At 39.8% G+C, this 15427-nt stretch overlaps 1 protein-coding gene across 2 annotated transcripts in view; it reads right to left on the minus strand.

Annotated features, from left to right (window-relative positions):
• Nucleotides 1–883: 883 nt before the first annotated feature.
• The window catches only part of fam189a1 (family with sequence similarity 189 member A1), a 122439-nt gene continuing 107895 nt past the window's right edge, over nt 884–15427 (minus strand). For both annotated transcript variants that reach the window (XM_026166783.1, XM_026166792.1), the window contains exons 5-12: nt 11102–11209; nt 8864–9024; nt 5212–5347; nt 4093–4171; nt 3224–4006; nt 2951–3022; nt 2276–2598; nt 884–1707 (exon numbers count right to left, since the gene is read on the minus strand). In XM_026166783.1, the coding sequence (XP_026022568.1) occupies nt 1504–1707; nt 2276–2598; nt 2951–3022; nt 3224–4006; nt 4093–4171; nt 5212–5347; nt 8864–9024; nt 11102–11209 (1866 nt within the window). In that variant the 3' untranslated portion in view covers nt 884–1503. The remainder of the gene's footprint in view (nt 1708–2275; nt 2599–2950; nt 3023–3223; nt 4007–4092; nt 4172–5211; nt 5348–8863; nt 9025–11101; nt 11210–15427) is intronic.

Raw genomic sequence — 15427 nt, forward strand, 5'->3', positions numbered from 1 at the left:
TAGTACACAGAAGACAGTGCGATATTTCCTTTTTGCGCAATAAAAGTAAATAAAAAATGTAATCTCCATAAACTGATGAAAATTATTGAAATTTCTACATTTCTATTACTCAACAACTCAAAAGTCCAGGTGTACCATGCTAATTATTCACCAAGTAAATACAAAATTGACTGTGTGACTTCAATGCTGCTAAATTACAGCTAAGTAATGAGAAAGTTGGTATATATCAGTCACAAAAACTGTCTAACTTTGGTCTAGTTGCTGGAAGTACTTTTGGTTATTTTTCCAGGTGTTAAAAAAACCCCAAAAATAATAGTCATTCAAGGAAAATGAATTACTCCTTAACGCCCACTCACATCCTGGGCCATCTGATCTCAGGAATTTGCATGATAAGGTGGGGCCAGGTTTCACAATGAATGCACCCGAAACTCTGGCTGATTGGGACCCACACCCAGTTTCACACCTTGGCTCAGGCGATTAGAAGATCATCAGGGGGTCCTTTTGTCCCTCTGTGGGGGGTTACTCCCACTAGGTTTATATCTGGGACTCTCCACCATTTGACCTCAGAACTGAAGAAGCTTCTCGGATGAGAGGTGAAACGTCTTCAAGTAACTTAAAGAAGTCCAGACGCTTTTCTTTGCAAGCTCCTTTGACTACGATGACCTGGATGACTGAGAACCTTCACAGACAATTACTGGTTATGAAACAACACTAACTGGAACAGCTTCACCAAACTGCAATTCACGCCAGGTAATTGCATTACCTGGCATGACCTGGCGTTTTCATTACTTTAGCCACTCCTTTTCAAAGCCAAAATGTGAATACCTGAAGACAAATATAAATAATCTAGTAAGACAGAAAAAAAACCCCACAAACAACAAAATACAAACGCATATTTTATTGTAACACGGATAAGAATTGTAACACAATGAGGTAAGTTAAATAATCCACATCTGTGATGTTCTTGAACCACAAAATAGTCACCACCCTATCAGTAACAAATCCACAAAGTCTGCAAACAATGTCCTGTCAATTCAGTTCACAGTTTAATACAAACATGTATTTTCTCTGTTTCTTATGAGGACAAGAGGAATACTGATTACACAATCTCCTTTGTCTTTCAGTCACGGATCCAAACTTACCAGCTGCGTATTTGTGTCTTTTTTAAGAGATGAAACTGAGTAGAAAAGATCCCCTGAGGGAGAAACATTCTTTTGTTTTTCTGATGAGAAATAAGCCACTACAGACACAGGTAGGCTCATTCTGAGTTTGCTACCATTTCTGCTGATGACTTGGCACAGTCTCACAGGGCACTAGGGAATACAGTATGAAGGCATTTCAGTAGCTTTGTGCTGCAGTCACATTGTTCAAGAAACGATCTCACGACACCCAAAGAGTTCTTAAGCGCTTCACAGACATCAGATTCCCAGGGCAGCATGTCTGCAACACCAGCATCCTGGAATGCCCTCAGAGTTTAGACCCAAGTCCTTGTTAGGAGAGTGGTCAGAGAATAGTTTCTCTGCACTCAAGGCTTTGTTCAGAGGAGGGGGAACGCAGTGGATTGGTGCAGGCAGTGGATGTTTGTGGGAGATGTTTTGGACGGCGCATGGAAGGGGACGGTGATGAACTCAAAGCGCCGCAGCTCTGGAGATGAAGATCCTCATGCCCACGCTTTCTGGGACTGCCTATGATGCGCTGGGTCATCACCTTTGAGCACAAACCACCAAGAGTCAGTGACAGACACATAACAGAGGCATTTTGAGACATTTCATATCTCTTCAATACAGATGAAATTCAGTTATGTATCTTTTTGAAGTCTCCAGATGTTTCTAAGTTACAAATTATGCAGAGGTACTTATCCAATAACAAATGACTATTTTTAACACATGATTCAAACTGATAAACCCTTTGAAATAGCAGTACTGAAAATAAAATTGATTAATAGGAATTTCTTTTCCAAATTTAATGCACATGCTCTTTATTATTATTATTATTTTGAAATATTTGAAATGTTTTCACCACAATAATAATAATAACAATAATAATAGCAATATTGTGTTCAAAATAGAAAAATGCTGATTGAGCCAATCCAAAATGTCTTCCTGATTTTCATCCCTGTATGTTTGGTTTTGGTGTAAAAAGCTTGTAAAACACTGCTAAGCTGGTCCAGTTTAATGATTTTTTTTCACCACTAACGACCAAAGCCAGAAGGTATACAGATTTCTAAAATGCACTGAACTATCAAAGGCTTTTATCCATAATATATTCAGGTTACCTGATCTATGACATTTGCACTAAAGATGGCCTCCTCCATGTGTTTCTCATCTGATTTAATGACACACTTGATGTTGTTGACAACTTGCTGGACTTCAGGAGGTAGACTGCAGCTCGAGTGCTCCAGGAACTTAGCCACTAGTATTTTGGTGTCTTTGTACATCTTAAGGTCAGCCAGGGAGTGTGGGCGTTCGTTGGAGGAGTGTGTGTGGAGCGATCTGGGTTTAAGGTGGATGTCAACTTTCTTGCCCTCTTTCTGCTGCTTCCTGGCAGACATATGTGTGGGTTTACCTCCAACTACCTCTGTTGAATTGTCCCTTGGCTCTAAGGAGGGGAAAAAGCAGCAAAAATAAAACAAAAACAACCAAATAAACCCGCATTAAATCACACACAGTTCTTAAAATTAGAGCTAATGCCACTTGTAGTTTCTTGAGAAACATGGCTTTTACAAGACTGCATTGCATTTGAGAGAATGCCAAAGCCAGTTTTAAATGAGCTGCAATCATCTTTACACACAACACTATTTTCTTCTTTCTGACAATGCATTTTAATTTATTATAGTAAGCCAACCAGGTTACATTGATTCACAAAATAGAGAGTGCTGTATAGCAGCAGATGTGCAAATTTCTGATGTTTCCCTAACTATCACATGAATTCATCATTTATACGCTCTTACCCTGATCTGGTGATGCATGAGCTAACTCTTCAGTAGCAGGATCAGTTCCAGGGGTGCACCCAGAATTTTCTCCTGTAGACAGGGGATAAAAACAAGCTGAAAAAATAATGTATTTTAAATGTAAAACCCAGAAAAATGCAGCAAATAATGATGTTGGAGAATCTGGAAGTGAAAGATTGATGATGATTCTTAGATGGACTAATTAAGCTGCAGTGTACAGGCCATTTACAGGCCATTTACAGTGTAAAATGGTAACATATTTGCTGCACTTACTTTCTGTCATAGTGGAGCACGAGATAGGGTCACTGGTGGAACGGACAATGCGTGCCAGTTTGCGGTACCTCCTGGCTGCTCGGAGCACCCGAGGCTTCTCTGAAGGTGAGTGTCCACTTTGGGCTGAGGTAGAGGGGGGTTGTGATGCAGAGGAAGGTGACCAAACACTGAAACACAGCCTTGGGCCGCGTGGCCTGGCAGGAGGTGAAGGGGAAGGGGAAGCAGCCAAAGGGCTGAAAGCTGAAGTTCCACCAGAGGAAGCCACAGAGGTGGGGGAGCAAGGCTGAGGTGGCGGGGGGATAGTAACCGGTAGTGTGAGCTTCCGGCTTGTCATTCTTGCTTTGATAAGGGTGTGTGGTGTGGGTTTAGGTGGCTCCTCTGGTAAATGCTTGGCTGAGGCCAGCTCGTCGCATATGTGCATTGAAGCCTTGAGTTCATCACATAGATGTGTGTTCTCTGCTGAGTCCTCTTGGTCCAGATTGCTAAAGTTTTCCGAGGACCAGTCAGGTGAGCGCTCCAGCGACTCCTGCGTGTGTGAGGACTCACTGTATCCAGTATCACTAGGGCGAGCATCAGTGTTAGTCAAGCCACGGCGGCAACGTGAGGCATCACGTGTACAAAGTTCCAGGCTGGTGCAGCTTCCATCAGTGGGGGCAGTGTGGAGCGTGCCATAGGGAGAGGAGTCAGAGCCCTGGACCTCCAGGGAGCACAAGTCCTCTGAGGAGCAAGTCTGGTCCTGGTCAGCCACCTCTGACACCATGAGAGAGGCACTGTCCACTGAGGCTGCAAAAATGCATCATTAGCACGATCACCAGTGGAAAAAGATATTTAGGAACAAATAGCACTGTGAATATTCAAACTGTCTTTACCCTGAGTGCTGAGACCTGCGGTAGTATTTCTCTCACACAGACTGGACTCAGTGGCCTGTTGCTCTATGCTGATGGTAACCTGAGAAGACGAAATTATTAGTAAACATAACAGGAGTCCTCAATAAATATGGATATTTGACATGTGCTATATCGCACAACAGCTGCGTGGCGCCTAACCTTCAGTACCACTGGTTGGTCTTTAGAGGGCTCTGCAAGACCACAACACACTTACCAGTAATTTGTCACTATAAAGAGCAGGGGTACCAGTGCAGAAAATTACAGTATAATGTTGAGCTGAATAGGAACTTTAATTAGAAGCACTAATGACCTTTTTGAGGTACATTATATGATACATATAGGTTCACATAACTTTTTTGATCTCATGGCATCTCAATGCTGAAACCATCAGATTCTGATGATTTCTCACACATCAAATCATTTGCTGCATGGCTGTATTCACTTTTTGACAGCTTATCTATTTCAGGCGAGCAGACCTTTCTTTTGATTCCTCTTTGAAAGACAAAAAAAATAGGTATGAAGAGAACTGCGGATTTAATCTCTGTAATGGCACAGAGAATAAGTGAGGGGTGATTAAACGATGTTGAGAAGATAACAGAAGGATTTACTCGTACATTAGAAAGTTATTTTTAGCGCTGAACAATGAGACGCAGCAAAGAAAAAAAAAAGCTCTGATCACTTCACCCAGACAGTCGAGGCAGCTGGATGATACTGAGCTTATATTTGTTGTGATTTTGGGCTTCTAAATTTTGCACGTGACATGACATTCAAATGTTTCTAACAAATATTAATTAGAAGTGGAAAACAGTAGACACATAATTAAATCCTAACCATTTTATTAAGGCCTGTAACCCTTAAAAACACACATCTAATCTAAAAATCTTCCCACTGACCTTGAAACCCACTTGGCTTTGAGAGCGAATGCATAAAAGTTTACACCTGTCACATTGACTCTTCCTAAAATACTACATTTTACAAAGAAGTCATTTCACATCACTGAATGCACAACTAAAAGAAAACACGAAACTGAAAATTCATTAATAATTAGAATCTGGTGAACCTCAGATAAAAATGCACCTATGTGGTGTTGTTTTTCCTCACCTGGCTGGCAGGTGTTTGACCCACCACAGACTCATATGGAGGGGGCAGGTCAGTTGGGTACAGGGTGCCTGGGCTGTTGATAGGAACCCCATATATGGCACTGAAGGGAGAATGGGGAAAGTCCAGATGCAAGCCTCTGTAAGGGACAGAAAAGCAAAGAGTCAATCAAACAACCCAAATAATAAAATACAAAGAATGCCTAATAAATATAATTGTCCACTGACTGATAAAGCTGCAGTTAAAACCTTTGTCTTAGGGTAATATACAGTATGCATGTGAACACTGACCAGCTGTGAAATATGTCCACACAATATCCCACTGCTCTGGGCAGAAAAGAGTTTATAGAGGATGTCACAGAGACTATGACCTCTGACCTTTTGGATATATAACAGCTCATCATTTAAAACTTTTATTCTAATGAAAACTCCTGTGAAATGTTGTCACAATTAGAGTATGAATACTTGAGACAATGTGTTTTTGGACATCGCAGTGGATGTAGCGAAAGAGGACATGCAGACCGTTGGCGTGACAGAGGAGGATGGTAGGAACAGGGTGAAATGGAGGCCGATGATCTGGTGTGGCAACCCCTAAAGTGAGCGGTCGAAAGAAGAAGAAGAAGAAGAAATGGCAATGAGCTTTGACCAGCAAAGTGTAACTGAAATTCCCGGAAGGTGTTCATGAGATCTTGAAATGGACAAACGAATGGAAGACAACCAGAAAACATGTGCCGAGGAATGATTAAATAAACAACAAAACTATTCTTGGATACTTGGAATACAAAGAGAGAGTGCTCTGAGACAGTCGCACAGTGTTGTGTTTAAGAAACTGTCACCGCCAGCGTGAATATCCAAGTCAAACATATGGTATTGTCTATAAAAGCCTTAAGAAAGAATGGATGAAAGCGATCCTCTTGTCTCCTACACTCCAGTCCTAACAATATATATCGGCGCTGTATTATTCGGCGTGCAGCACTATGTTTCATATGGTACCAATTAAGAATGAGCAGCCATGCGTGCTGTCATATCTTTTAATTACAACCCCATTCTCCTCTAAAGTGGCAGAGCATGAAATACAACCTGAGTATTTCCACCAGTCATTCAATGCATAATGATGTCATGACACATCCCTGGCCCTGAGCATGGATGCTATAAATGCTTCCGTTGCCTTGTATATATTTATGGGATAACTGACAAACAGATGAGGCTTCCTGCCAAATGGCCACAACAGCACCGCTCTCTCTGCAAAGGCTTAGAAAATGGAGATGGTGGTGAGGGAGGGGGTCAAATGATCTTCCATTGCAGCTGAGTACCGCGGTCACAGCTTCGTAATGGAGAGAAATGCTCTGAGCTCAATGTGGTTGATAATAACACGTGTGAAGAGATGTTGCCGTTGCTGCTTAATATGATGGGTTTGCCTTTTCCATGCAAACACTGCTTCGTGCACCTGTATATTTACTTTCTCATAGGAAATCCTGGTGAGATTTACAGAAGTAGAGGTTAAATATTAATGTGAAAATGGTCTTTAACCTAGAAACAGATACCAGTAAGAAAATGCATTAGTTATTATGCTTTTAGCGTCTACTAAACTAAGCAGCATCGCTTTGATGTGTGTCCTTTCCACATCCAAAAACCTCACACCTATAATAATAAGTGAAACTTGTTATTATAGGTGCTTATGAAGGGGCACAAGAGTATACAGAACAATCCCATAGTCTGTATATAAAAGCTGGTCCTTCCTGAAATGTAAAGTCAACGTCGAAATGCCTCAAATCTGTTTTTCTTTTTATTTACCAGCAGGGGGAAATCCTTTGGTTGTAAAACATTTGATTTTATAGAGGAGTACAGGAAAAATTTGCCTCAGCTCGCTTGATCTACAGCCTCACTGAACACTTTTCTGATGAGTTTATGGTCTTATTCTCTAGTTTCAAGTGTGCATTTATACTACAATGAACTTGTAATTCCCATGATGTATGGGTGTGCAGTGTCGCTTAGATTCACAGTCAGATCTGCACAGTCTGTGTAGGATTTTAAAAAAATATTTAAGATAATGACTCTTGAGTGTTGGTGCTACTGTGAAAAACTGAAAGCTAGAAGAAATGTATGTTGAGCCACATCTAATTTATTTTTATTTTTATAGGAAAATGGGAAATAAGTGCCATGGTTTATTAAAATGTGAAAACATAAGTGAAATATGGTGTATGAAGCAAAGACAAAGTTTGTGGAATTCCACTGAGCTTCAAAGTCAGTTTTTGGTATGGCCATCTTTGTTCTTTAACTCAGCCTGAACTATCTTAAGTAAGGTTTCTAGTAATCTCTTGTGGTTGTGTTCATGCATAGTTCTCCGGGCTTCTTGAAGGACATTCAAAGCTCTTTTTTGGATCTTGGCTGCCTTTTGTTTCATTTGATCATAAGAAGATTCCACACTTCAACAATGTTGAGATCTGGGCTGTGTTCATAATTCCATCAACACACTGCTCAATACAACTGGCTGTGTTTTACAGATAGCTGTAGACACTCACTGCTGCATCTCTCTCCTGCCCTCCTCCATAAATACTGATGTTTATTTTAACCAAAAATTATACATTTGAAGTCATCGCTACTTAAGACCTGCTGTATTCAATCCACTTTTTGTGTAATTTGGTACAGCTCAGTGATTGTTCCTCGTTTCCCTTCCTTAAGAATGGCTTCTTGACATTTCCTATGGACATGACTTTCAGATGCTGTTCATCTGCTATAGAAAGATTTTTTAAGGATACACTCCACACCATGCTGAGATATGTTGATTTTTAGCTAATAGATTAATAAAGTTTCTCTCTAATAGCTCTCTGTGAAGCCGTTTGTGCAAAACTAGTATTTGATTGCTGTCAAACTGTGTTATACTAGGTTTCCTATCGAAAGAATTGGGAACAAATTCTGTGTTTTTGCAACAGACTGCTAGCATAAAATGCCTAAAGATACAAATTAAAATTGGTTCTTTGCTAAGTTGTCTGTTTTGTGCAGACACAACACTGGTTCATCCCTTGAGTTAGGTGCCTTTTTATGCTTGAATGATTCATATGTCAGTTTTAAATGGCTAAACAAACAAAATATTCCTCTGCAAATGGTTAGGCATAAGGACTAGACTGCAAAATAATGACCGTAAGCAATTCTTTTCATTGAATAGATTATATAATATAAATAAAACCTCAGAAATAATCCCTAATGTCTTTTTAAAGAGAACATACAGCTACTTGATACCCAATTTGAATTGCTGCCCTCTGGGAGGATGCCCAATGCTTCAAAATAAATAATATTTACAGCTATATTCTTCATTTGTCTTTAGCCTAAAATGAGTGCCATTAACTTGTAGTTTGTGTTCCACTTAATGTAACGAGTTATGCTTTTTTGGATTACACTGCAATTTTTATGTAACTCTTTGACAGTTGCACAAAGATGTAAAGTGGTGGCTTTAGATCATTAAGTGTCAAGTGTCATAGAAAAATGAACCCAGATTAAGTACCATTGAGTTTTTGGTTAATAACGTAGTATTTATTATGAATTACAAAGAAAACGTAAGCTGTTGTGAATACTGTAGACTGCATTTTTAATATGTGAACTTTGAAAGTATCTATATTTAAAAATGGGATGATGATCAAAACTGCTTTGCTTCTCACCTCTGTCCATCCATTGAGGGGGTACAGGTGTACTCTGGGGGGTAGTATGGCGGTGGGGGAATGGGAGGAATAAACTCATCAAAGTCCAGTGTTTGGTGGAGGATTGTTCCGTGGGGGGTCATACAGTCAGCGTTCAGGGCTCGAGCTCTGTGTGGCATAAACTGAAAGCAGCAACATTTTAAACAAAGAGGCATTATCAAGTTGTCTTTGTAGGTTCTCAGTCAGAGTAAGCTTGGAAAGAAAAGCAACTGGACTTCTTTAAGTTCCTTGAAGAGGTTTCACCTCTCATCTGAGAAGCTTCTTCAGTTCTAAGACCAAATGGAGGAGAGTCCCAGGTATTTAAGTCCTACTAGGAGCTGTCGCTTAAGAGGACTACTGATCTATGTCCAAAATGTGAATAGATTCCAGTGTTCACATTTTGGACAGAGACGACAGATGGTCGAAGAAGCCATCTATGACCACTGTGAACAACCATCCTTGAACAGTGGCGGTGACTTACAACACAGTATGTCACTAACATGTATTCAGATCTCTGAACACGGTCTAACTGATGCAAGTGCCGTGCATGGGGCCAGCTTCTTTTCGAAGGCTCTTTACTCAGCCTTTTCTAAGTGGGACAACTTTCCAGTCACAGTCAACCTGCTTTTCTAATCTCCAGGCTGCCGCCGCTGCTATTGACTCGGCTAAATTTACTGAGCTAAACAAAAGGTTGACACCCTTTGTAGCAAATGGGAAACGAGGCCATTCTTGGAAACTCGACTGGTGGAGATAAGACAGTGCTTTTTTTGTCCTTTGCTTCTCTGTGAATCAATACTTAGAAGTCATGATGTTCAGCAGCCGCTTTAATTTACAGAGGCTTTCCTGCTTTAGTGTTTGCTCTTATCAAACAGTATAATTTCCTACTGTCATATAGTTATCTAACTCCTGCACGGCATGTATGATGTCTTATATTCAGCTGAACCAACAATAAGGTTAAAATTCTCCTGACTGATTCATGATTGATTTGTTATTAGACTGTAGCAACAAAAGGCATTAGCACCAAAATGCATTTATATCTACACTTCTCCATACAAAGAAGTCTGAGGAAGATCTATGTCTGCTCATCAGACATATTATGCTGAGCACTGAAGCAGGGTGTGCTCTGATTTAAGGCATTAATTCAAACTGTGAATGATTTTCCTCCTCCATTTACATTCTTAAATGCTGTATAATTCAAACAGCCTATAATAAATGTATTCATGTCCTTTGTTATTAATTTCCCTTGTTTAATCAGAATAAATACGAGAGCTAATTGGTACTCATCAATACATTTTGTGTCTTTGTCTCGCTATTTGTTACATTTTATAAAATAGATTAAAAAAACAAAGTAAAATAATATCCATCCATCCATCCATCCATTCGCTTCCGCTTATCCTTTTCAGGGTCGCGGGGCGCACTGGAGCCTATCCCAGCTGTCATAGGGCGAGAGGCAGGGTACACCCTGGACAGGTCGCCAGTCTGTCGCAGGGCCAACACACAGGGACAGACAACCATTCGCACTCACATTCATTCGCACATTCACACCTAGTGACAATTTGGATTATCCAATTAACCTATCCCCACAAGCTGCATGTCTTTGGACGGTGGGAGGAAGCCGGAGTACCCGGAGGGAACCCACGCAAACACGGGGAGAACATGCAAACTCCACACAGAAAGACCCCGGCCTGATGGTGGAATTGAACTCAGGACCTTCTTGCTGTGCGGCAACAGTGCTAACCACCGTGCCACCGTGCTGCCATAAATAATATCATGTTTGCATAAAGTCAATTTTTATGATCATATTTTTTTGCAATAACACTTCTAATTTCTTGAAACCTTGCAAAGTTCACGGTAAAATGTCACATACAGGTGAAAGCACCAGTTTTAATATTGAGACTCCTTTAATCTTTCGGTAGGGTCTTTACCTTACACCATAAATCGCCTTTGAGGTGCCTCCTGTACTGATTTAGCACTATATAAAAAAAGTTGATGTGTTTAAAGGAATGAAATAACTGCTTTTGGTGTGCAAATCAGATGATTTTGACCATGTTAGTTCTGATTAAAACAGTCCCTACCATCCTTAAACAGATCAAATCTGCAGCAATGTGCCGCATGCCCTGATGAAAGCATGAAAAAAATGCATGTTTTTAACTGCAGGGTGGTCACTGAAGAGAGAGTTAATTCAGCTACCGTTGCCGTCTGCACTTCGATCACACTCACCATCTGCAGCACATCAGTCGAGACCATCTGCATACAGCACATTGCAGTGGCTAGAGCACACACAATGGTGGAGATGACGTTAAGGGCACATACACTGAAAAGCAGCTCCTAAAGGAAAGAGAGAGCAGAAGAGGAGGATGTTAGAGTAACAAGAAACATAAGAGCAAAAAGGATATGAGTGACAAATAAGAGGAATTAGAGTCATGTAGGAGGTAAAGTGAGGAGGAGGAAATGGGAAAGAAAGATAGCTGGTATTATGAACAGTAAAGGTTGAGAATATAAGAACAAAAGGAGGTCTAAAGGTAAAGAAGCTATGATAGGATAAGTTTAGGCACATAGCAGGGTGGCACTGCAGAAAGAGAAGCCTGGTTCTGTAAGACAACTATACAAACACTAATAAACTAGAGTGTTAATGCATTTGAAATACTTTTAAAAGGTTAAGTACCTTTAGAGAGAAACAGAACGCCCGTGCATTTTTGTGGATTGTTGCAAACACACTCTAAAGATCATTAAAATCCAGGGTAAAGCATGAACTTACAGTAGACACACACACACACACACACACACACACACACACACACACACACACACACACACACACACACACACACACACACACACACACACACACACACACACACTCTGCCAATGCAGTGAACAGCAAGGGTACAAACCAGTATTGAGTCTGTCAGCAAAATAAAGTGCATGCTGGTGAAATACTAGACCAGCATCTTGAATCAGAGAAAATAGTTCATATGACTGCAGTCCCATTATGCTGCTGTTTGTGCTATTCTTTTAGACAAATGTGGAAGAAAATCATCCGTATTGGCTATTACGATCATATTTCCCATATTTAAGTGGCTCAGTTTTTCCAGTAATATCAGCTTTTGGTATGTCTTTACAAATAAAGCTGTAATACGGGTGCTGCATGAATTAATTTCCAGAAGGCATGGGAACAACATCTGTTTAAGAATTAGCTCAGGGAATAGCAACTGTCTGGCACACACAATGCACTGAAAGGACAAAGGATGACAGCACTTTGTAATGTTCATTCAAAATAAGATAAACTAAACACACTTTTTCATATGTGAACAAAAGAAGTCTGAAGCATGATCTGTCCACTCATGTGCTTGAATAGAATCCTTTAAAGAAAAGTCCAAAGGGTTAATCTGATAGACGGATTCACTTCCCGGGATTACTATTATGAAAAAAAAGACAGTTAAAAGGAAAGGAGGAAGGGGAAGCAGAGACGGGTGGGTGTGTGGTAGTATTAGGGGCAGATTAAGTTAAATAAAAAGAATTGAAGGGTTTTTTTGGTCATTATTGTTATTATGATTGTTTATTATTTTTAGGATAAAGTCAAAATTTTGAGAAAAAAATCTAAAAGTGGTGATTAAAGTTTTAAACAGCCACCGTGTACAAAATACCTTGCGTAGATGAGTTAGTGAAACAACTTGATCAGCTTTCATTTTCTGCTTGTGATACGACATACCTCCTGTTCACTGCAAGAGGATGTAACCCTCAGTATCCTTGTATCTGTCCATTGCCAGCTACATCATTTTGCATAAATCCAACCAACTCTTCCAAGTTTGTTTGTTTGTCTCTTTTTGCACCATCTCTTTAACATCTTTACACTTCTCACCATGTTGTGTGCTAAAAGAGAATTCATTTCCTTGTTGCTAAAACCGATTCTTAAGTACGACTTCACCAACTCATCTACATAAGGAATTTTATGCAGGGAACAGCAGCTGTGGCAGTTGTTTGACATGAAACAGCAGCTTTAATCTTCACATTTCAACTTTATTCACAGAGAAAAACAACTGGAGTTGTGTTTTCCAAGTCAACCCCTGTGGACAAATGCAGGTGCACAGACACACGATCACAATGATACTAAACTGCCCTGCTGCCGGCACAACTAACAGGTGCATTCAACAAATGTGTTCAACTAAAATATATGAACTCCTTAAAGACAAGAAGAGATGAGATGGGAGCTAAAACTCGCTGTGGACTTTCTGTGGACACAGGAAGCTCCCCAGTTACCATACAAAGTGGTTTTCCAGCCTGTCTCACAGATTATTCACTGGATTCACGAGGCGCATAATTATCAGTGACATTAGAAACCTCAACTGGTGTTAGGCCCACAGAGAGGACGGCCGCCTCACCTGCTGAGGTTTATCAAGTCATGCAATGCAAAAAAAAATAAAAATGTCCTAATGGATATAAGCCAAATAATCTTTTATACAATCAAATTGATCTTAGACTTTAAAAAGTAAATAAATAAATACAAATCTGCCAATGGGACGATACAATTTTGCACGGCTTGAATTCCTCACTGCTAGAAACAACAACAATAATAATAATAATAATAATAATAATAATAATGAACCTTAAAACTACAAAAATATGACGATTTAAGCCATTTGTCCTTATTGCAACTCGATACCAAGTTATTTAAAATAGACTCTATCTGCATTTTTCCAAGTACAATAGCTTTAAATCACTTGTGAAACCTGTTTAAAAGTTTTCAAAATGAAATGCACACTGAGACTTGATATTGGAATAGATTAGCGCATGCACTTCAGTGGCCTGTTATCAATGGTACATCAGTAAAATGTGCCCGATGATCACCAATACAAGCAAGACAGCAACTTCCTTTGGAAAACATTGATGTTGTAGATTGTTGATTGGATTGCTTCATATGATGGACATTTGATGCATCTAGATCATATATTAGGAAAAAACATATGTTTTGACCAACCACAACCTTGATCAAAATGATAAGAACATCCACACTGAAGGAGGTTTAGAGGAAGTGTGGCGAGTTTAACAGCTATACAGTTTGTTACTGCTTTGCGAATAAAAATGTGTTAACACTGACAGGGCATCAGTATAGGGAATAGAGATAGAGCACATGCACATGGGAGCATGACTAGGGAGACAGAAGGGGATCACAACAGATGATAACTAAATGTTGCAAAGGAAACAAAAGAAATATTATACTGAAAGAACTAGATATAAAGCTAGAACATACACTACATCTCGAAATCCAAAGAAGCAAATCAAGAACTTACAGAAAACTCAAAACATCCAAAAAACTCACAACCCCAGCTCAACAACCCATGGCGCATGACAAAAGATGACAACTCGAACAGACCAATAGTCACTTGCCTACTCCTTTTAAAGTTTGTGTCATAAAATAAATCATTTTAGCATCTTCAGTGTTCAGAATTACCAGCCCTGCCACTGTTTTTCAAACACACTCAATAGCCAGCATCTAGTTGCCAAAGATCAAGCCTGTGTGAGCTGGAAGTTTAAAGCAGAAATGATGCCAGTTGGAACCAAAATTAGGTTGTGCAGTGCCAACTATAAAATGCAGCTAATACATGTTTCCCTTGGAAAATAACAGTTTTGAAACATGTTTTGTGTTGGAGGGAAGTCTGGATGGAGCACAAGCCTGTCTGACATTTTAAGCATGAATAATCACCACAAGCCGACCATTAGAACAGAACTGGTGAAAGAAGACTATTATTGCTCTGTGAGTGCATTGAGAACTACACTACTTTCATTATTAACAGAGTGAAGAACATCCGTTTTTTACAATATGGCTCACATACCACTGTTTTTGCATATTTTATCCCATTTACACTTCACAATAGTGCTAACCCTTCTACTGGGTAGATTTTTGGATTTTCTCTTACTGAAATGATAAGTGAAGGCAAATATTTCGCACACTGAATTGCATTGTTTTTTCTATCTAGGCAATATGTCTAAAAATATTTGGGGGAGGATCAGATAAAAAATTGCACATCAGAAGACCAATGTCCTTTATTTCTGAAGCCCCTACAGCTAGGCTCAGCTAGGATATCAGAACATTTTTTTCCCCTGTGCACATTCAATCTCTTACAATAATAATTATTATAATTGTAATAATAGAACAAATACAGTCCTACTGCCTAATCTGGCCACAAACTTTCTGTGGCAGAGGGCTTAATTGGTTTTTCACATCACTGATCCTCAATTGTTATCCCTCGAACCGTGAAGATCTTGTCCAGACACAAACTAAACATACACCTCAATTAGCTGCTCCCTGTGGCTGACCAAAATACATCCGTTTCAAAGGTGCACCTGGCTTTTATTCAACCGGCTCTGAGTTTCTGTTAAAAAATCTTTCTGACCTCTTTTTGGCAGGCTACAAAAGCTCTTCATGGGATCTGAAAGAAAATCCTGGACCTCCTTTAGGAAGAGCTACAGCAGTTTAAACTCCAGTGACTGAAAGCAGCCGATGTTCTGGCCCCATAAAGTGTTAAATATTTAGAAAAGAAGAGT

The sequence above is a fragment of the Astatotilapia calliptera genome, chromosome 1, assembly GCF_900246225.1.
Source record: "Astatotilapia calliptera chromosome 1, fAstCal1.2, whole genome shotgun sequence".
In the NCBI taxonomy this organism is placed as follows: Eukaryota; Metazoa; Chordata; class Actinopteri; order Cichliformes; family Cichlidae; genus Astatotilapia; species Astatotilapia calliptera.